Source organism: Bos taurus, chromosome X (assembly GCF_002263795.3).
Source record: "Bos taurus isolate L1 Dominette 01449 registration number 42190680 breed Hereford chromosome X, ARS-UCD2.0, whole genome shotgun sequence".
NCBI classification, from domain to species: domain Eukaryota; kingdom Metazoa; phylum Chordata; class Mammalia; order Artiodactyla; family Bovidae; genus Bos; species Bos taurus.
In genome coordinates this window covers 80186680-80210099 of record NC_037357.1, presented here as the reverse complement: position 1 = coordinate 80210099, position 23420 = coordinate 80186680, and the positions used below count along the sequence as shown (strand labels likewise).

The following is a 23420-nucleotide window of genomic DNA, read 5'->3' as shown; positions in this document are numbered from 1 at the left end:
TAGAGTTGTTTTAAAATACTCCAAGAAAAAAAGTGGGGAGATAGATGAAACAAATATGACAAAATGTTAATAGTTGTTGAAGATGAACATGAAACATGAATACAAAGATGACAATTTCTTGCATTCTCTAGTTTTGTGTGTACATGGAAATCTTTATAATAGAAAATTGTAAAAGAGGGACATCCCCAAACCAGGCTGTCTCAGTGCAACAGCTTCAACAGACACCTGGCTCTAGGTGCTCCCCAACTCCACAAACCCGCAGTGCTCCCTTCCCACTAGCCATCTCTCTGAGGTCACAACACCTACAATCTCAGAGTAACCTGTGATGTGAAGGGTGTTTCCCTTCTCTGGACCTCTGGGTCACTAGGACTAGATAACAGCCCTTCTCACCTTTTCTCCATCCTGACGTCCTAATAATCCCAGGAAAAAGATAGGACTAGATAACAGCCCTTCTCACCTTTTCTCCATCCTGACATCCTAATAATCCCAGGAAAAAGAGTCAAAGGGCAAATATGGGCAGGGCCAGGGCTCAGATCTGTTAAGACTGTCCTTATACACCAGGGCCTGCCCACTTCAGTGGGTGGTAGGTATGGGGCAGGACAAAGAACAGATAGGGCAGGTAAAAATCCTCATAAATCATATGTGTTCACTACTGAGCGAGCTTCCAGAGGCTAGTGGCACCTTTGGTTGGAACACCGTTCTGGGATCTTCACTTCCTTCAGGCTCCTCAGCACAATGCCTTGTTTCAAGCAGCCTAAGCACTTCCAGAGTCTGGTACTTCTGCACTGGCCACTGAGCTACCTTGGCATGTGTGAGTACTGATCCAAGAGAGCATGGCAAGAAGCTATAATCAGAGGCCAGGACCAGATCTGGGGCAATTTTTATGTTCATGGGAAGTCTCATCTCTCGTCAAGGAGTCTTGAGCTCCCTAAGTGCCCTGAGAAGGAAAAGATAGAACCTCGCAGGCAGTAAAGACAGGTGGAGTGGGAGGAGGTACAACAGAGTCATGATACTTCTGAGCAGATCTATCTAATTTCAGCCCCTCCCTAACCCTCACTATCTGGACAGGGAAAATGAGGCCCATGGAATAAGATGATACATCTGTAATCTTAAGGTAGCATGGGGAGTGGAACAGAAGCATTAGCATTAAAGACAGAGAAGTATAACCTGTGTTTGAACCATTGGATTTTCCATTCTGGGAGGGGAGTGGTAGTAGCATGGTTGGAGTGGGAGGGGAGATAGAAATAATGGAAGGAATGGTGAACAGGCAAGAATAAAGGGCTGAAGATGCTGTATGCAAGGAGTATGGAAAGATATTGATACTATATGGGCAAGGGAGGGTGAGCTAGTGGTTTAACAAGCATTCAAGGGTGAGGAATAGGGAGGGAAATAGGAGACGAGGGAAAAGACAGTGTATTAATGGAAGCAGTGGGTGAAAAGCTGGTAGCAGGCAGGGAGCAGGTGTAGGGGGACGGTGAGCAGGCAGGTGGACAGAGATGAGAGGTAAGCAAATAAATAGGGCTGGTGTGTATGGTAGATGAAAGAGGGAAAGTTTGAAGGACAGGTGGATGTGGCTGATGGACAGGCAGGAGCTGGATTGTGCAGAAGGCCAAGACCAGGGGTTTGGAGGGCTCTTAATAGGGCTGGACATGGTCAAGTTCTGCTGGCAGCACAAATTTGGTCTGATCTGCTCCCTCATCAGTTTGGATCTTGCAGCCATTGGCCATTTACCTACTGTTTACATCCTGGTGGCCACTACCAGCCCTTTACTTTGTCTGGTTTCTCCTGGACTGGAAGACCCCAGAGCAAGGTAAGACTCATGGACCTAGAAATAACAGGATTCAAGAATGCTCCATCTCAACCTGTAACCAAGGAGTTCCACTTACCATGCCACAGGTCTCTCATACAAGTTCTCGGAGCCAGGAGCTGGCTCCTCTCGGGGAGGGGCTGGGCCAGCCAGGACCATCCTGGGGTCTCTTCCTTTTCCACTTCCCTAGCAGAGCCACAGTCCTTCCAGGCTGCTCTGGAAGTGCTGGGTGAGTGAGAGGGCTGGGCTTGGCACACACAGACACATCCCCTACTGATATTTCTATCTCAGGTGGAAGGAGATCGGCCTGGGTAAGGAACTGGTGTGTCTGGACCCACATCAGGGACTATTTTCCCATTTCCGTAAGTGTCTCTTCCCCAGCATCCCTCACAGTTCCCCAAATACTAGGCACTGATGCTAAATGACTAGGGTTGTCCAAAAGGAAAGTGAGCATCTCAGAGAAGTCTCAGCGCAGGCTAGACAGACTTCAGGGTCCAACATTGCTACTGGGCATTTGCTACACTGCTAATATACTTTGGATGTCCTGGTAGGCATGACCTACCGGATGATGCAGGCAGAAACACAAGTACAGTTCAGATCAGTTTAACAAACTCTGATTGAAAACCTACTCTATACCACATAGTTTGGGGTAAAGAGAAGTGAGTAGGATGCAGTCCTCAGCCATTAAAAAAGTTCACATCCAATGGGGAGGACAGATGAGTACATATTCATGGTTTGGTACAAGGTACATAAGTAGTTCAGACCAGGTGTAAGGAAAGGCTTCATAAACAAAGTGATATCTAAGCTGGTTTTCAAAGCTCAGTAAACTAGCACTGGTAGGGAGTTGGGGGAGAAAATACCAGGAAGAAGTTGTAGAAATGTACTACTATGCTGCTCCTCTGTGCACTCTTTGGAGTAGATAAGAGATACTGCCAAGATTTTTGCCAACCTTTTTCATATGACAGCATTCACAGAAAATGATCCTACGCCTAAAGGGCGGAGACTGCTTTCCAGCCACAGGCAAGGAGCCCAGCAGTTGTAGGTGTCCCCGATTCTACTGGTCTCCCAGAGGGCAAGGAGTCAGATATCTTGACCCCCTCAACGCCACTCCTGGCCTCTTTGTTGAAAAGTTCTGCTTTAGAGAGTTCCCTGAACCCTCTAAGGCATCTTCACCCTTGCTTTCTCGTGTGATCTCATTTCGTCACCTTTGATATTTCTCTCTGTGGCTGCAGATCCTGAAGACTAAAGAGCTATCACCAGAGCACAACTATCTCATGGGAGTTCACCCCCACGGCCTCTTGGCCTTCGGCGCCTTCTGTAACTTCTGCACTGAGGCCACAGGCTTCTTGAAGATCTTTCCAGGCATCACTCCCCATCTGGCCACGCTGTCCTGGTTCTTCAAGATCCCCTTTATTAGGGACTACCTCATGGCCAAAGGTGTTTCTGACCATACTTACTAGAGTTTCTGGCTCATCTCCCCACTTGGAAATACACCTTTTTAAGCCCCACCCCTCCTTCTCAGCCTCCTGCCATCTTAGCACAGTAGTTAAAAAGTATATGTTGTAGAGCAAACTGCCTGGGGTCGAATCCTGGCTATGCCACTTACTGTGTGGTCTTGGCAAGCTACTGAAGCTCCATTGGTCTCAGTTTCCTCATTTGTAAAGTGGTGCTGATGATAATAGTCTAACCTCAGATGTGGCGTGATGATTAAATGAGACAATACAAGTAAAACACCCAAGATAGCACCTGCCAAAGAGTATGTGCTCCATAAATAATAGCTGTTGCTATTAGTGGCAATCCAGGAAAAGGAAAAGGTAGAATTACAGTTGGGGATTTAGAAAGTCTTTCTGGTTTTTTCCCACTGAAAACCTTCCTACTATAGTTTTGACCTAGTGCCTCCTGTGAACTAGAAATATTGCCTCAAAGTGAAATGTGCTGCATTTGCTTGTCTTAGCCCTCTCTTCTCCACACCCTTTGTTCCATTCACTGATTCTCTTTCTGGGTCCCATGGTAAAGGGGGCACACAAGCCAGTGAGTCAAGCAGAGGGTATTCCCCCTCAGCCATCCTCCCCTCTCTTGATCCTTTTGCTCCTCTCTCTGCTCCTTGGCTCTCCTCAGGTGTGTGCTCCGTGAGTCAGCCAGCTATTGACTACCTGCTGAGCCATGGCACTGGCAACCTTGTGGGCATTGTAGTTGGAGGAGTGGGAGAGGCCCTGCAGAGTGTGCCCAACACCACCATGCTCATCCTGCAGAAGCGCAAGGGCTTTGTGCGCATGGCACTCCAGCACGGGTAGGTGTCCCTCCTGGGCAGAGGTGGGTGGCCTCTGAGCAGCAGGACCTGGTAGGTGATGCCAAGATGAATCAGACATGAGTCTTACCCTCATAAAACTTACTAGTGAGTGGAAGAGACGACTGTAGAATTTCAAAGAGACTTAGGTCATCCACTCCTCTGGAGCTAGCTGGACCAGTTCATAGAAAGGCAACCAGAGATCCAGATTCATTATCGGGGGGCTTGGCTAGGGCTTACCTAAGACATAGATGATGCCCACATCATCTCTAGCAACATTGATATCTATATCTGTTCATGGTAAGTGCAAGAAGCAGTACATTATGTTGAGTATGCATTGTAGGGTCTGGAGTCAGGGGCCCTAATTTCAAACTCCGGCCCCATGGCTTACTGCGAATTCTGGGACAGGTTATTCAGCCGTTCTGAGCCTTGCTGCTTTCCTCTTCATCATGTGGCTACTAACAATTGTACCTGTTTCATAGGATTATTGTGGGGTTTAAATGAGTTTATCCACATAAAAGACCTACCATGTGCCCGGCATACAGTAAGAGATAAATGTTAGCCACTCTGCTGTGCATGCTTAGTTTCTCTAGTCATGTCTCACTCTTTGCGACGCTATGGACTGGGACCCGCCAGGCTCCTCTGTCCGTGGGATTTTACAGGTGAGAATACTGGAGTAAGTTGCCATTCCCTTCTCCAGGAGGTCTTCCTGACCCAGAGATTGAACCATTGTCTTCTGTATTGCAGGCAGTTTCTTTACTGCTGAGCCACCAGGGAAGCCCCACTTCAGTTAGTGACCAACTCTTTGGGACCCTATGGACTGTGGCCTGCCAGGCTCTTCTGTCCATGGGATTCTCCAGGCAAGAATACTGGAGTGGATTGCCATGCTCTCCTTGAGGGGATCTTCCTGACCCAGGGATCAAACTGATCTCCTGCATCAGGGGTAAAGAGAGGGAGTAAAGAGCAGGAGGGACTTCCCAGGTGGAGCTAGTGGTAAAGAACCTGCCTGCTAATCCAGGAGACATAAGAGACCTGGGTTTGATCCCTGGGTCAGAAAGATCCCCTGGAGAAGGAAATGGCAACCCACTCCAGTATTCTCACCTGTAAAATCCCTTGGACAGAGGAGCCTGGCGGGCTACAGTCCATAGGTTGCACAGAGCTGGATACAACTGAAGTGACTTAGTATGCAAGCAAAGAGCAGGAGTCCAAGGCTAGAGCTGTGGGGGCTCCATCATGTCAGCATGCCAGTTCACTGGACACAGGGACAACTGTTCTCTAGCAGCTTCACAGAAGAGGGGAAGTACTTCTGAGGACCTTGTCTGAGTGGCCTGTTTGTCAGCTTGGAGCATAATGTGGTGGAGAGAGCTCTGAGCTGGGAGCAAAGAGACCTAGGTTCTAGTCTAGCTCCTGCCACTCACTGAATACCTATGTGACCTTCCCCCTCCTGAACCTGGGCTTCTGGAGCTGTAGAAAAAAGAAAATAACCTCTCGGCGTGTTTTTCCACTGTCTCTTCTGTGAGGAACCAAAAGAGGTAATATGTGCCAAAACACTAAGAGATCGCCAGTAGTAATTCACAAAGATTTGTGTAAGAGAGACTGTTTTCCTTACTCTCACAGGAAGACATAAGGAGCCTGCTTTTCTACGTAGGGCTCTCTCAGAGTGGATTCCCATGGCTCTATGAGAGGGAAACAACTGTACTCCGCTCTAGTCTCAAGACCTAGGACAGAACACCTTATGCACAGTCCCTGCAGGCGAGAGGCACCTCATACATATACATACACATCTGTGCCAAACCATCGTCTTTTACTCTGTGCTTCCTACTAGAAATAGATATTCCCCTTCAGGACACCTCCTGGAAGCTTTTTCTTTATGCAGTGTGGGTTCCTGTGGATTTCTGCCCCCATATCTTGTCCTTGTGATCCTGGCCCAGAGAGAGTACTCTCATTGGTCTTGAAAATTTCAGGAAAAAGAGATACTAACGACAGGAGCCATATTCGGTGCAAGAAGAAATGTTTTACACCACAGGGATTTTATAATAGATGGGAGCCTGGCCAGAAACAAAAGTTCTTCCTGGGGGGTTCTCCACCCCAGGCTGTGTTTGGGAAATTAATCAAGGTTTTCCTACAGGGCTCATCTGGTCCCCACCTACACTTTTGGAGAAACTGAGGTGTATGATCAGGTGCTGTTCCATAAGGACAGCCGTATGTACAAGTTCCAGAGCTACTTCCGCCAGATTCTTGGTTTCTATTTTTGCATCTTCTATGGACGAGGCTTCCGCCAAGGCTCCACTGGGCTCCTGCCGTACCCGCTGCCTATCGTCACTGTGGGTGAGTCCTGCTCTCAGCCCCTAGGCCAGCTCAGCTTTTCCTCAACCTCAACCTCAGGCCTTTCCAATCTCCGCACCCCCCACCAGCAAAGAAGAGGACAGCCTAGGGGGAGTAGTTGGGAGCTTACTTGGGATGTGAAAGGATTGGGCCCAGGGAAGGAGAAGGAGGTTAAAGAAAGAAAAGATTCTAACACTTGACCCTTCTCTTTTCCCATCTCTCTTGGCAGTGGGGGAGCCTCTGCCTCTGCCCAAAATCGAAAAACCAAGCCAGGAGATGGTGGACAAATACCACGCCCTCTACAAGAAGGCCCTGACCAAACTGTTTGATCAGCACAAGACCCAGTATGGCTGCCCAGAGACCCAAAAGCTGCTTTTCCTGTGACTGAAGGGGCAGTGTGCCCAATAGCACAAGCCTGGGAGAAAAGATTCATTAGCTGCCAACCAAAAGAGGGGGAAAGAGAGAAGCCAGAGGGCTGTGTGTGGTAGGGGAGGGCACTAGGAATTCCTTCCTTGCTACAGAGCCTTTGCAGTCTTCCTCCCTGAATTGCTTCACTGAGTCACTCCTTTAGGCCTGCCCCCTGCTCTGCCCACTATCCAGTCTCCTACCAGATTTCCTCTCTGAGCCCAACCTGCCAGGGACTGAAGGACTCAAATGTTAGCCAGGCAGCCTGAGTAACCACCACTATGGTTGCTGTTGTTGTGCTAATGCATTTTTAAATTAAGATATATTTACATACCATCAATTTAATCCATTTAAAGTATAAAATTCAGTTGTATTTAGTATACTCAAAGTTGTGCAACTACCATCACTATCTCATTTTAGAACATATTTCCCCAACCCCCCAAAAGAAACCCAGTACACATTAGCAGTCACTTCCCATTCTCTCATCCCCAGCCCCTGCCAACCACTAATCTACTTTCTGTCTCTAGGGATTTGCCAATTCTGGACTTTTTATATAAATGGAATCATAAAATATGTGATCTTTTGTGACTGGCTTCTTTCTCTTAGCATGATGTTTTCAAGGTTCATCCATGTTGTAGCATGTATCAGTACTTCATTCATTTTATGACTGAATAAATATTTCATTTCACCAACTGATGGACTTTGGGTTATTTCCAATTTGGGGCTATTATGAATAATGCTGGTATAAACATTCACATACAAGCTTTTGTGTGGTAATCATCTGTCTCTAAATATGTCCTTTCCTTATGTCCATACCACTGAGCTAACAAGCACACCTTTCAGGTAGGTAGATTGAAGCTATTTTACTCAGGATTACATTTCAATTGGCAGAGGCATTTCACATAGGTTACGATGTCCTCTGACACTGTAATCCCAAGGTATTTGCAACCATTTCCTCTTTTTTATGGCTGAATATTTTATTGTCTGTGTATGTGTGCATCACATCTTTATCTATTCATCTGACAATGGATAATTAGATTGTTCTCATGTCTTGACCATTGTGGGTAATAATACTGCAAAGAACATGATGATGCAGATATCTCTTTGAGATAGTGTTTTCATTTCCTTCAGATATATAGCCAAACATACAATTGCTGGGTCATATTGGGTTTATAGTTTTAATTTTTTTTTGAAGAATATCCATACTGTTTTCCACTGGCTGTACCAAATTACATTTCCATCAACAGTGCACAAGGGTTCCCTTTTCTCTACATTCTCACCAACACTTGTTATCTCTTGTCTTTTTGATAATCATCATCCTGACAAGTGTAAGATGATATCTCGTTTTGGTTTGGACTTGTATTTCCCTGATGATTAGTGATGTAGAGCATATTCTTATATACTGTTGGTCATTTGGATGTCTTTTCTGAAAAAATATCTATTCAAATCCTCTGCCAATTTTAATATCAGATTATTTGTTTTTTACTGCAATTGAGTTGTAAGAGTTTCTAAATGGTCTTTTTAAAAAACTCTTTATTGAGTTTGTTACAATAATGCTTCTGTTTTATGTTTTTTGGCCTCAAGGCATATGGGATCTTAGATCCTTGACCAGGGATTTAACCCACACCCCCTGCATTGGAAGGTGAAGTTTTAACCACTGGACCACCAGGAAAGTCCCTTTAAATGGTCTTTTAACTTTTCAGCCTTTGCTATATTTTTAAATCTGTCTTTTGCTGGTTTCCTTGTGAAGGAATAGATATCTGTGCTTTTATATACTCTTAAAATTCTCAGTATACAGCCTTAAGCTGTATTAATGAGCAAAACAAGTTATTACACTTTCTTTTCATGTACCTGCATAACACTCATATATTTGAATTCAAAAATGCTGTTTTAAAAATTCAGTTTATTTAAACTAAAAAACAAAACAAAAACAATTCACCCATTTCTCCCATCTACCCCGATCCCACTTCTGGCCACCACCAATCTGTTCTCTGTATCTATGAGTTTGGGTGTTTGTATGCATTTATAGATTCCACATACAAGAAATATCATTAGTATTTGTCTTTCCCTGTCTCACTTATTTTACTAAGCATAATGCCCTCAAGATCTTTCCATGTTGTCACAAATGGCAAGATTTCATTCTTTTTTTATTGCTGAGTAATCTTCCATAGTTTGTGTGTATTTCACAATTTTTTTATCCAATCATCTGTTGATGAACACTTAAGTTGTTCCCAAATTTTGGCTATTCAAAATAATGCTACTATGAACATGAAGGTGGCATACATCTTTTTCAGTTAGTGTTTTTTGTTTCTTCAGAAGCAGAATTGCTGGGTAATACGGCAGTTTTATTTAAAATTTTTTGAGAACTCTCCATACTACTTTCCATAGTGGCTGCACCAATTTACATTCCCACCAAAGGCTCTCTTTTCTCTACAACCTCACCAACACTTGTCATTTCTAGTCGTTTTGATAACACCCATTCTAACGGGTGTGAGGTGGTATGTCACTGTGGTTTTTATTTGCATTTCTGATGATTAGTAATACAGAGCATCTTTTCATGTACCTGGTGACCATTCAATGTCTTCTTTGGGAAAATATTCATATCTTCTGCCCCTTTTTTAATTGGTTTGTTTGTTTGTTTGCTATTGAGTCGTATGAGTTCTTTATATATTTTAGATATTAGCCCCCTATCATAGATATATGATTTGCAAATATTCTCTCCCATTCAGTAGGTTGCCTTTTTGTTTTGTTGACGGCTTTCTTTGCCATGAAGAACTTTTTTAGTTTGATGTGATCCTACATGTTTATTTTTGCTTTTGTTTTGCTTTTGATGTCAAATTCAAAATAATCATCACCAAGACCTGTGACAAAGAGGTTACCACATATATTTTCTTTTAAGAGTTTCACAGTTTAGGTCTTATGCTCAAATCTTTAATCCATTTTGAGTTAGTTTTTGTGTAGGGTGTAAAATAGTGGTAGTTTCATACTTTCGCATGTGGCTGTTCAATTATCCCAACACCATTTATTGAAGAAATTCTCCTTTCCCCACTGTATATTCTTGACTCCTTTGTCACAAATTAATTGATCATATATATGCAGGTTTATTTCTGGGCTCTCTATGCTGTTCCATTGGTCTGTGCATCTGTTTTTATGCTAATATGATACTGTCTTATTATAGCTCTCTATATAGTTTGAAATCAGGGAGCATGATGACTCCAGTTTTGTTCTTCTTTCTCAAGGTTGCTTTGGTTATTCAAGTTTTTAATGTTTCCATAGAAATTTTGGGATTGTTCATTCTATTTCTGTGGGAAAAAATGTCATTGGAATTTTGTTAAGGATTGCATTAATCTGTACACTGCTTTGGATAGAAAGGAAATTTTAACAATTTAATTTTTCCAATCCATGAGCATGGAATAACTTTACATTTATTTGTGTCTTCTTTAATGTCTTGTATTTTTTGATATGCAGATCTGGTTAAAATTATTCCTAAGTATTTTATTCTTCTTGATGCAACTGCAAATGGGATTTCTTTCCCTTAAATTCTCTTTCTGATAATTTATTATTAGTATATAGAAATGCAACAGATTTCTGTGTACTGACTTTCTGTCCTGCAACTTTACTGAATTCATTTATTAATTCTAACAGTTTTTTTAAATGAAGTCTTTAGCATTTTCTATACATAGCATCATCATCTGCAAATAGTGACAGTTTTACTTTTTTTTCCAACTTGTATACCTTTTATTTCTTTTTCTAGTCTAATTGCTTTGACAAAGACTTCCAATACTATATTTAATAAAACTGGTGAGAGTGAGGATCCTTGTCTTATTTCTCTTATTAGAGGAAAAGCTTTCACTTTCTCTAAGAATCCATAACAAGTTGCTTCTGAATCAATTACTGACTGTTCTATTTATCTGCTATCTTTTCACCTGGTAGGTTAGTCCTTGCCTACTCTGAGGCTGGATCTTCCTTGATAACCCTGATACGTCTTCCTGGATATCTCAGACATTCACTCATTCATTCACATCATTCAGCAATATTTATTGATCATCCATTATCTGCTAGGCAGTGGGAGTAAATAAGTCAGACACTTACTCTGTCCTTAAGAAACTTAGTCTACTGGATGAATATTCAAATGAAGTTTGTAGTTATTAATGTTGACTTCTTATGTAGCAAGTATTCTCACACACAGACTATATAAAGCTTTGCACATGAAAGAGAAGTGATGATGTCAGGTTACAACAGAATGTATACAATGAGTTTCACAAGACAACTGGAGGAATTTAAATTGCTGAGTTTCAGATTCATTAGGTTCTTGATTTTCCAAAAAGTTGCTTAAGTCCATAATAAATATGACAAAACATTATATACTGTTAATCTTGCTTTTGTAACTCTGAATTCTTTCAGAAAGGAGTTTAACATGTTATAAAAGGTCAGTGCAGGAAAGTCAGTTTTTAAATCAGAAATAAACTAAGCAGTATGTAACAGACCCTGCTCATATCCTACCCAATACTCATTGTCCCCAGTCTTTCTCACATGGAGAACTCCAACCTTGTTTGGGGCAGCAATAAATCCAACTTCTCATACACATAGTTCAAAGTGGTCACATGACCTACCCCTGGCCAATGAAATTTAAGCAGAAGTCAACTGGGTGGGGTTCTAGAAGGGCTATTTCTTTTCTAATAAAGAAAAACAGTTTAGTTTACCAGATCCTTTAGACTTTTGCCTTATGCTGTTATACCTTTCTTCCTGCATAGAATATGAATAATATGCTTGGAAGTTGAGCGGCCATTTTTACAACCATAACGATGAAAACCACACACTACAAAGAGGGTGAAGTGGGAAGCTATGTTGATCACCTTGAGCACATGCACCCACCCTTGGACTGCCTACCTTGGATTTTTTTGTTTTAAAAAAAACAAACAAAAAAACACCTATTTTATTGAGCTACCACTGTAGAGTTTCTGTTACATGCAGCCAAATGCAGTCCTAACTGATACACCGTATCTGAAAAGGGAAAGATTCGCAGGAAAATATTTAACATTTTATTAGGAGAAGAAGTGGGTTTTTTTTTTTTTTTTTCCATTGGAAAGTAATGAGATTTTCTGCAAAAAAAAAAAAAAAAAAAATACTACTTTCCTTTTTTTGGTCTGTATTTACCCGTGGTGGAAAGCAAGACAGCTAAGAGAGTAGGAGACATAAGCTAACTCCTTTTCTCTGACCAAGTGGGATCAAGATACTAGAGTTCCCTTACGAGAGCAATGTCTCCTAAAATGTGTCTTCACATAGTATGTTCTTGAGATGTACCACAGGGAAAGAAAGAAAGAAAAATTTCCTTGTTCGATAAGTTTGGTAGATATTGCGTCTAGAACCCCTTCTTCTTAGAAATCCACAGTGGGCATTATAATGTTAAGGACTGATAAATTCTGTAGTAAAGAAAGCTGCTTAACATTTTTAAACCCAATCCCTTAAAAACTTAGTTACAGGACTTCCCTGGTGGTCCAGTGATTAAGAGTCCACCTGCCAGTGCAGGGGACATGGGTTCAATCCCTGGTCCAGGAAGATTCCACTTGCCACAGGGCAACGAAGCCCACGAGCTGCAACTACTAAGCCCACGTGCCACAACTACCAAAGCCCGTGAGCCCTACAGCTCGTGTTCCGCAACAAAAGAAGCCAGCACAATGAGAAGCTTGTGCACCACAATTAGAGAACGTCCATGTGCAGCAATGAAGACCCAGCACAATGAAAAATTAATTAATTTTTAAAAACTTTGTAACACCTATTACTATCTGAGAACATGTGCTTTGGGAAACTGCAGTAGATAAATGAATAAAAACAAAAACTTGTACAATCAAAGTAGCCTAAATCCTCAAAGAACCAGTGCAATGGCTGCCTTCTGGAAAGGCATCCAGCAAGAGTCAGAGTGGTTAAGAAAAAATGTTTAATTCACATTGAAAGTATAGTAAAGGGAATGGGGCTTGCAATGAGCAATAAGCTAAATATCAGTAAAAAGTACACATGCTGAGCAGATGCCAGCAGCACAAAGTCACCTGAGAGGTCATTAGTTGACTTTTCTCTTGAGTTTTTTAAGTACCTCTGGTTTCTCCTTCCCATCAGTAGATCCAGTAAGACCGGGGGCCTCAAGCTGTGGTACAAAATTAACCATGATAACCAGTCAGCCCCATGTAGGATTTCATTTTCTTTCTCTTGAAGAGTTTCCATGACCCAGATAACCGTGATGGTATGATCACTCACCTAGAGTCAGACATCTCGGACAGCTCAGTCAAGTAGGCCTTAAGAAGCATCACTACAAACAAAGCTAGTGGAGGTGATAGAATGCCAGTTGAGCTATTTCAAATCCTAAAAGATGATGCTCTGAAAGTGCTGCACTCAATATGCCAGCAAATCTGGAAAACTCAGCAGTGACCACAGGACTGGAAAAGGTCAGTTTTCATTCCAGTCCCAAAGAAAGGCAATGCCAAAGAATGTTCAAACCACCACACAATTGCACTCATCTCACATACTAGCAAAGTAATCCTCAAAATTCTCCAAGCTAGGCATCAACAGTATGTGAACCAAGAACTTGCAGATGTTCAAGCTGAATTTAGAAAAGGCAGAGGAACCAGAGATCAAATTGCCAACATCTGCTGGATCATGGAAAAAGCAAGAGAGTTCCAGAAAAACATCTATTTCTGCTTTATTGACTATGCCAAAGCCTTTGACTTTGTGGATCACAACAAACTGTGGAAAATTCTTCAAGAGATGGGAATACCAGACCACCTTACCTGCCTCCTGAGAAACCTGCATGCAGGTTAAGAAGCAACAGTTAGAACCGGACAAGGAACAACGGACTGGCTTCAAATCGGGAAAGGAGTATGTCAAGGCTTTGTATTGTCACCCTACTTATTTAACTTACATGCAGAGTGTGTGCGTGCGAGCTTAGTCACTTGAGTTGTGTCTGACTCTCTGTGACCCCATAGACCATGGCTTGCCAGGCTCCTCTGTCCATGGGATTCTCCAGGCAAGAATACAGGAATGGGTTGCCATTTCTTTTTCCATGTGAAATGCCAGGCTGGATGAAGCACAAGCTGGAATCAAGACTGCCAGAAGAAATATCAATAACCTCAGATAAGCAGATGACACCACCCTTATGGCAGAAAGTGAAGAGGAAGTGAAGAGACTCTTGATGAAAGTGAAAGAGGAGAGTGAAAAAGCTGGCTTAAAATTCAACATTCAAAAAACTGAGATCATGACATCTGGTTCCATCACTTCATGGCAAATAGATGGGGAAACAATGGAAACAGTGACAGCCTTTATTTTCTTAGGCTCCCAAATCACTGGATTTAGTGACTGCAGCCATGAAATTAAAAGATGCTTTCTCCTTGGAAGAAAAGCTGAGATCAACCTAGACAGCATATAAGAGCAGAGGCATTACTTTGCCAACAAAGGTGGCATAGTCAAAGTCATGATTTTTCCAGTAGTCCTGTATGGATGTGAGAGTTGGACTATAAAGAAAGCTGAGCGCTGAAGAATTGATGCTTTTGAACTGTGGTGTTGGAGAAGACTCTTGAGAGTCCCTTGGACAGCTAGGAGATCCAACCAGTCCATCCTCAGGGAAATCAGTCCTGGATATTCATTGGAAGGACTGATGCTGAAGCTGAAACTCCAATACTTTGGCCACCTGATGCGAAGAGCTGACTCATTTGAAAAGACCCTGATACTGGGAAAAATAGAAGGCAGGAGGAGAAGGGGATGACAGAGGATGAGATGGTTGAATGGCATCACTGACTCAATGAACATGAATTTGAGCAAGCTCCAGGAGATGGTGAAGGACAGGGAAGCCTGGCGTGCTGCAGACCATGGGGTTGCAGAGTCGGACACAACTGAGAAACAAAAACAATAATGTACACTTTGACTCAATAAGGGATAATTCACCTTCTTCCCACTTTGTCACCAAATACATAAGCTCTGGAAATAAAAAATATACCAAGGTATCCATGTAGACAGACTCACTCTGGTTGTACTCAAGTATTTTTGCACTTCCTTTTGGTGACAAGTCATATCTCAGTTCACACTGGAAATATCAGTTCTGTAGAATATGGCAAGTAACCCACTGAATGAATTCTTCTGAAATCTTTGGAAAGAGGTAGAGGCACCTAGGAACTCAAAGGGAGGGGGCAGTATACATGCATGTAAACAGATTATGATTACAAAAGCTATTTGAGGTTGGTCTCTTTAGTTAATTTCATTGGCTAATATATTTTGTATGCATAGATCCAGGTTGATAGGGAATCACTTGTTATTACCTTTCTGAATATCTCATCCTCCCTGAATTCTCTTAGGCATTAGACACCATTGCTTACTTTCTTAATCTTTCTTTTTTCCTTTCATTCAAAGGATAACTTTTATAAGTCCTTTTTGGGTGGAAACTCCCTTCTCCCTTGATACAATGCCACAGTCCCAATCTGTTTCATACCAATCCATCACTATAGTAGTCATCTCTCAGTGATCAGTTCTTAGCCTTCTGCTTCTCACACTCAGGGATTCATTCTTGGCATGAACTTAACTATCACTTCTAAGTAGCATCAAGTCCATATCTAGAATTCTGGTTCTTTATCCAGCTACACTAAAGTTGAGAATTTTTGAGAAGGGGTTTCCACCCACAGGAACTGTAAATGATATTTTTGCATTCATTACTCCATTGACACTTCATAACAGCCTTGCCAAATAGATATTACTATCTCCAGTTTATCAGTGAGGAAACTAAAAGCTCAGAGAGATTAAGTAACATGTCCAAGATCAAGCATCTAATGAGCACTAATCAAGAATTCAAAGATAACATCTGGTTATGTGACTAAAATTGTTCCTCTACTACTCCTCATCACCTCATTCACCAAGACAGTGAGTTTCATCACATGCATGAGACAGAAGAAGCCCTAGGTGAAGCATTTAGCATAACCAGTTAGGGACTGTGGGATCCTATAGTAGAAAATGTGGGGAAAGCAAAAGCTCAGATACACAACTTTCTCCTCTTCACATCCACAGTACTCTTACAGGTAGGCCAAGCAGTGAGTAGCCAGTGTAGTAAGATGTGCGACATCCTGGAGAGGCATCAGTTCAGTTCAGCTGCTCAGTCGTGTCCAACTCTTTGACCCCATGGACTGCAGCACACCAGGCTTACCTGTCCATCACCAACTCCTGGAATTTACTCAAACTCATGTCCATTGAGTCAATGATGCCATCCAACCATCTCATCTCTTGTCGACCACTTCTCTTGCCTTCAATCTTTCCCAGCATCAGGATCTTTTCCAATGAGTCAGTTCTTCACATCAGGTGGCCAAAGTAGGAGTTTCAGCTTCAGCATCAGTTCTTCCAATGAATATTCAGTACTGATTTCCTTGAGGATGGACTGGTTGGATCTCCTTGCAGTCCAAGGGACTCTCCAGAGTCTTCTCCAACACCACAGTTCAAAAGCATCAATTCTTTGGTGCTCAACTTTCTTTATAGTCCATACTCTCATATCCATATATGACTACTGGAGAAACCATATCTTTGACTAGATGGACTTCTGTTGGCAAAGTAATGTCCGCTTTTTAATACACTGTCTAGGTTGGTCATAGCTTTTCTTCCAAGGAGCAAGCATCTTTTATTTCATGGCTCCAGTCACCATCGGCAGTGATTTTGGAGACCAAGAAAATGAAGTCTGTCACTGTTTCCATTGTTTCCCCATCTATTTGCCATGCAGTGGTGGGACCAGATGTCATGATCTTGGTTTTCCGAATGTTGAATTTTAAGCCAACTTTTTCATTCTTCTCTTTCACTTTCATCAAGAGGCTCTTAGTTCTTCTTTGCTTTCTGCCATAAGGGTGGTATCATCTGCATATTTGAGGTTATTGATATTTCTTCTGGCAGTCTTGATTCCAGCTTGTGCTTCATCCAGCCCAGCATTTCTCATGATGTACTCTGCATATAAATTAAATAAGCAGGGTGACAATATACAGCCTTGATGCACTCCTTTCCCGATTTGGAACCAGTCTGTTGTTCCATGTCCAGTTCTAACTGTTGCTTCCTGATGTGCATACAGATTTCTCAGAAGGCAGGAAAGGTGGTCTGGTATTCCCATCTCTTTCAGAGTGTTCCACAGTTTGTTGTGATCCACACAGTCAAAGGCTTTAGCATAGTCAATAAAGCAGAGGCAGATGGTTCTCTGGAACTCTTTTGTTTTTTCAATGATCCAATGGATGTTGGCAATTTGATCTCTGGTTCCTCTACCTTTTCTAATCCATCTTGAACATCTAGAAGTTCTCGGTTCACATACTGGCTTGGAGAATTTTGAGCATTACCTTGCTACCATGTGATATGAGCACAATTGTGCGGCAGTTTGAGCATTCTTTGGCATTGTCTTTCTTTGGGTTTGGAATGAAAACTAACCTTTTCCAGTCCTGTGACCACTGCTGAGTTTTCAAAATTTGCTGGCATATTGAGTGCAGCACTTTCAGAGCATCATCTTTTAGGATTTGAAATAGCTCAACTGGAATTCCATCACCTCCACTAGCTTTGTTTGTAGTGATGCTTCCTAAGGCCCACTTGCTTCACATTCCAGGATGTCTGGCTCTAGGTGAGTGATCACACCATCATGATTATCTGGGTCATGAAGATCTTTTTTGTATAGTTCTTCTGTGTATTCTTGCCACCTCTTCTTAATATCTTCTACTTCTGTTAGGTCCATACTGTTTCTGGGCTTTATTGTGCCAATCTTTGCATGAAATGTTCCCTTGGTATCTCTAATTTTCTTGAAGAGATCTCTAGTCTTTCCCATTCTATTGTTTCCCTCTATTTCTTTGCACTAATCACTGAGGAAGGCTTCTTATCTCTCCTTACTATTCTTTGAAACTCTGCATTCAAATGGATATATCTTTCCTTTTCTCACTTGCCTTTTGCTTCTCTTCTATTCACAGCTATTTGTAAGGCCTCCTCAGACAGCCATTTTGCCTTTTTGTATTTCTTTTTCTTGGGGATGGTCTTGATCATCACCTCCTGTACAATGTCACCAAACTCTGTCCATAGTTCTTCAGGCACTCTGTCTATCAGATCTAATCCCTTGAATCTATTTGTCACTTCCACTGTATAATCGTAAGGGAATTGATTTAGGTCATACCTGAATGGTCTAGTGGTTTTCCCTACTTTCTTCAAATTAATTCTGAATTTGGCAATAAGGAGTTCATGATCTGAGCCACAGTCAGTTCCCGGTCTTGTTTTTGCTAACTGTATAGCGCTTCTCCATCTTTGGTTACAGAGAATATAATCAATCTGATTTCGGTGTTGACCATCTGGTGATGTCCATGTGCAGAGTCTTCTCTTGTGTTGTTGGAAGAGGGTGTTTGCTATGACCAGTTTGTTTTCTTGGCAAAACTCTATTATCCTTTCCCCTGTTTCATTCTGTACTCCAAGGCCAAATTTGCCTGTTACTCCAGGTATTTCTTCACTTCCTACTTTGGCATTATAGTCCCCTATAATGAAAAGGACATCTTTTTTGGGTGTTAGTTCTAGAAGGTCTTGTAGGTCTTCATAAAACCATTCAACTTCAGCTTCTTCAGCATTATTGGTCAGGGCATAGACTTGGATTATTGTAATATTGAATGGTTTGCCTTGGAAATGAACAGAGATCATTCTGTCATTTTTGAGATTACATCTAAGTACTGCATTTTGGACTCTTTCATTGACTATGATGGCTACTCCATTTCTTCTAAGGCATTCTTGCCCACAGTAGTAGATATAATGGTCATCTGAGTTAAATTCACCCATTCCAGTCAATTTTATTTCACTGATTTCTAAAATGTCAATGTTCACTCTTGCCATCTCCTGTTTGACCACTTTCAATTTGCCTTGACTCATGGACCTAACATTCCAGGTTCCTATGCAGTATTGCTCTTTACAGCATCGGACCTTGCTTCATCACCAGTCACATCCACAACTGGGTGCTGTGGCTCCATCTCTTTGCTTTGGCTCCACCTCTTCATTCTTTCTGTATCTATTTATCCACTGATCTCTAGTAGTATATTGGGCACCTACAGACCTGGGGAGTTCATCTTTCAGTGTGATATCTTTTTGCCTTTTCATACTGTTCATGGGGTTCTCAAGGCAAGAATACTGAAGTGGTGCCATTCCCTTCTCCAGTGGACCATGTTTTGTCAGAACTCTCCACCATGACCCGTCCATCTTGGGTGGCCCTACACAGCATGGCTCATAGTTTCAATGAGTTAGACAAGGCTGTGGTCCATGTGATCAGATTGGTTAGTTTTCTGTGACTGTGGTTCAGTCTGTCTGCCCTCTGATGGAGAAGGGTAAGAGGCTTATAGAAGCTTCTTGATGGGAGAGACTGATTGAGAGGGAAACTGGGTCTTATTCTGATGGGAGGGGCCATGCTCAGTAAATCTTTAATTCAATTTTCTGTTGATGGGTGGGGCTGTGTTCCCAACCTGTTATTTCAGTTCAGTTCAGTCGTTCAACTCCCAGTGTTTACTCAAACTCATGTCCATAATGGGTTAAATAACAATTCAGGATAGTAGTATAAGCAATATCAAAAGACAATATAAGTGCCAAATGACTGATCTAGGCAATAATTACTGTAGGAGTGATCAGGAAGGTCACTGTGCAAAAGAGTCAGCAGAGAAGTCCTCAGAAGAAGTGGGACTTAAGCTTGATCTTGGGTGTACATGCTAAGTTACTTCAGTCGTGTCCGACTCTTTGCAACACTATGAACCATAGCCAGCCAGGCTCCTCTGTCCATGGGATTCTCCAGGCAAGAATACTGGAGCGGGTTGCCATTTCCTTCTTCAAGTGATCTTCCTGATCCAGGGATCAAACCCATGTCTCTTAGGTCTCCTGCCCTGAAAGGCAGGTTCTTTACTGCTAGTGCCACCTGGGGCCTTGGACACTGGGTAGGAAAAAGACTGTGGGAAAACAAAGGGAGGGCATTCAAACATGTGGGAAAGGAAGAATAAAAGTGGAGATGTAAGCAAGTGGAGGTCATATTTGGAAAAAAAGAATGAGGAGATCAAAATAGCTGGAGAAGAGAGATTTGTACTGGGGAAGAATGGAAAATAAGACTGAAAAAGGCATTCTTGAATTTCTTCTTCTTCTGTGTGTGTTTTTGAAAAAGCACAATCTTTATTCAGTGGCCAAAGAATGGAAAGATGGTAACTAAGTTCACAGATCACCTTCTCACATGCCTGGCAAGAGGGATTTAATTTTTGAGAGTAAAAACAAAGAGAGGAGAAGTGAAGCTAATGATGAGGAGGCATATGCAATAGCACTCTTGAATTTCTGACAAAAGAATTTCAACCTGCCTTGTAGGCAATGGGGAACCATGAAAGAGTTTTGAGCGAGAGAGTGAAACTGTGAAAGCAGCTTTGGGGCCAATTAATCTGGCAATATGCACTGAGTATATCATGCGAGGAGAGATTAGAGGTAAGGAAGACCAGTTGGGAGACAGTGACAGTCAGGGAGAAAGTGACAAGAGCCAGTATTAGAATGGCAGTGTGTGTGCTCAGTCACGTCACAAAGCTCAGACTCTTTGTGACCCCGTGGACTGTAGCCCACCAGGCTCCTCTGTCCATGGAAATTTCCAAACAAGAATACTGGAATGGGATGCCATTTCCTACTCCAGGGGATCTTCTCGACCAAGGGATCGAACAAGCATCTCTTCATCTCCTGCATTGGCAGGTAGATTCTTTACCACCGCACTCACTTGGGAAGCCCCAGAATGGTAGCACTGGAACCATAAAGTCACCTAAGCTTGAAAACATTCAGGCAACTCTGACTCTTTGTCCTCCCTATTTCATGAGATTTAGACATCTCTTCCCTCATCATGTCAATTACAATTGGCCTTTTTTATAGAATGGTAGCACTGGAACTATAAAGGAAACAGGGAGGGCAAAGAGTCAAAGTTACCTGAGTATTCTCAAGCCTAGGTGACTTGAGAAAAGAAGATGCCACAAACACAAATGAGCAAGACAAGTAGGGAAACTGGTTTAGGGAGTTTAGTTTTTGACAATTTGGGTTGGAAGTAACAATGGAAGATCCAAGTGAAATTGTCCAGTGGGCAGCTGAAGACATAAAGGTGGAGCTTGGGAGAAAGGTCAGACCTGGAACTGAGTTGGCCTGGTGTAATGGAAGGAGCTCTGGGATTCTGGGGCCCTGGGGCCTAGTCTCTGCTCTGCCCCTAACTTACTAAGTCATGAGCAAGTCATATCTCAGGACCCGTTTCCTCCTTTGTAAAATGAAGCAGTGCCCAGGCCCTAGAAGATTTCCAAGGTACTCTCAAGGACTCTGAATCAACTGAATTGTATTCACATGCATATGTGCTCTCTCCAAGAGAAAAATCACAGCTCAGATGAGGGGAGGGGATTAAATAATCCCCAAATGCTCTGACTATGACAGATTTTGGAACTCTGTTCACTTAGGGAATAAAAAAGAAAGAGCAGCAAGCAAACAGAAGAAGTAGTAAGAGTGAGAAAAGTAGGAAGAGAGAATTTTTTTTAACAGTTTTATTGAGATGTAGTTTATTTACTATAGAATTCACCATTTCTAAGTATACAATTCAATAATTTGTATTATATTCACAAGGTTGCAAATTACCAGAGAGAAATTTTAAAGCAAGGAGATAAAATAAGGAACTAAAGTTAAAAGTATTACAATAAATGGAAGAAATAGTTACATCAAATATGACAAAGGGTTAACATGTATGTCAAATAAAGAATACATTTAGATAGAAAAGAATACCACTAAGATACCAATTCAAGAAGGATATGAACAGACAATTCACCCAAGAGAAAATGCAAATAGTGAACATGTGGAAAGTGTTCAATCCCATGAGTAATCAAAGAAATGAAATAAGTTAAATGTTTAAGCCATCCAAAAAGATTTCTTATAAAGTCTAATGCCAGGGCTGCAAGGGAACTGAACACTCATGTGTCATTGTGATGTTGAAAATTTGTGCTGTCCTTTGGGAAATCAAGCTCTATGAAACCACTCATGCTCTTTGATCTGGTAATCCCACCCCTGGGAACTTGTCCTAGGAAGAGAATTACAAAGAAGGAAAAACCTATATGCATTAAAACATTCAAAGCACAGAAAAACTGGGAGTTCCCTAAATGACCAATAATAGGAGAATAGTCAAATAAAATATGATCTACTGATGGATGGAATTTTATGTCATCATTGAAATGAATATGAAAGACTGTAACACAAGGAGAGTACTTGCAATAAAAAAATTTTTTTAAGAATTTTAAAATATATGTACACTGATTGCATTTAAACATATACATATATATATATATACATATATATATACACACACACATATATGTATTATATAAACTAGAGAAGCATGGAACATGGAAAAATGAAAAGAATTGTCTAGGGTTGTGAAGTAGAGGTGAATATTTTCTTTCAAATTTTTATTTAATATTGTCATGCTGTTGCTGTTTAGTTGCTGAATCTTGTCTGACTCTTTTGCAGCCTCATGGACTGTAGACAGCCAGGCTCCTCTGTCCATGGGATTTTCCAGGCAAGAATACTGGAGTGGGTGGCCATTTCCTCCTCCAGGGGATCTTCATGATTCAGGAATCAGTGGAATTTTTTAATGTGGCTTTTACAAAAAAAGTTTTAAAGTAGGTATGCAATAGGGTTAAGCAAAGCAGAAAAGTCAAAGGGGATGAAGGCAGAGAAAAGACCCCTAAAGGTTTTCCTTATGAGGCAATTTGTGTTCTAGGTACAGAAAAGTATAGGAAGGAAACCAGATCCAGAGAGTTAGGGGATGACTTTGTGGTGAGGAAATGGGATTCATGGTACTGTTTCCAGAAATTTGACAGTGAAATGAATAAGATGAATAGAATTTTTTTAAAGACAAAATGAAATCTGTTACAGAAGAGACTGAAAGTGATGAAGAAGGACAAACAAAGGAAAAGGAAAGTGGGCCTTGATATCTAGAGAGGAAGAGGGAGCCCTTAAAAGAATGCAAAAGGGGACTCAGGGACATTGGAGTCTTGTTTTTCTGCAGACCAGCCCTAACCTTACTCTCTACAGAGACCCCATAGAAGCCAGGAGACAAGTAAGGGATCAGAGTCAGGTCAGCAAGGGCAGGGAAAAAGGAAAGGAAGGCTGGAGATTCAGGAGACCAAAGGGCTGGAAGGCGATTTACAGCAGATGCCTGGAAGGGTAAGCCTACCCTTCTCACAGAGGCCTGCCCAGAAATTCTTCCCATGGCTTGAGGGTTAGCTCCCCAAGTTTCACATCCCACCTCCACTCCTAGAAGCCTGTAAGCACAAAGATGGTGCTAGAGAGGAGTGACTGGATGGCAAAATCTGAGGGAAGTTGTCCTAGCCCCTGTGCCTTGCCCTGTCCTCGAAAGTCCTAAAGTCTGATCTGAAAGAGCTGGTGACAGATTTATCATTTATCTAGGACAGGAGCTAGAGAAAGGGGAGTGACCAGCGAAGAGCCATCTGTGGGCCTCAGTCCCTGTCACCACCCCGATCTCTGCACAAACCTGCTCCACCCTTTGGTGCTGGAATTTATGCCATAGACGAGAGCTCCTCC

At 42.0% G+C, this 23420-nt stretch overlaps 1 protein-coding gene across 1 annotated transcript; it reads left to right on the top strand.

The window, feature by feature from the left end:
- Positions 1–735: 735 nt before the first annotated feature.
- AWAT1 (acyl-CoA wax alcohol acyltransferase 1) lies at positions 736–6803 on the top strand. The gene is made up of 7 exons (NM_001192683.1): positions 736–811; positions 1703–1810; positions 2099–2169; positions 3040–3244; positions 3926–4097; positions 6223–6422; positions 6649–6803. The coding sequence occupies exons 1-7, from the start codon at positions 736–738 to the stop codon at positions 6801–6803; spliced, it is 987 nt and encodes a 328-aa protein (NP_001179612.1).
- Positions 6804–23420: the final 16617 nt, after the last annotated feature.

What these genes read in the sequence shown, in the direction of transcription:
- AWAT1 (NM_001192683.1), top strand. Translation starts at nt 736, where the DNA reads ATGCCTTGTTTCAAGCAGCCTAAGCACTTCCAGAGTCTGGTACTTCTG. An exon ending in CGCATGGCACTCCAGCACGG is followed by an intron (nt 4,098 to 6,222) that starts GTAGGTGTCCCT and finishes GTTTTCCTACAG; the next exon opens with GGCTCATCTGGTCCCCACCT. An exon ending in GCTGCCTATCGTCACTGTGG is followed by an intron (nt 6,423 to 6,648) that starts GTGAGTCCTGCT and finishes CTCTCTTGGCAG; the next exon opens with TGGGGGAGCCTCTGCCTCTG.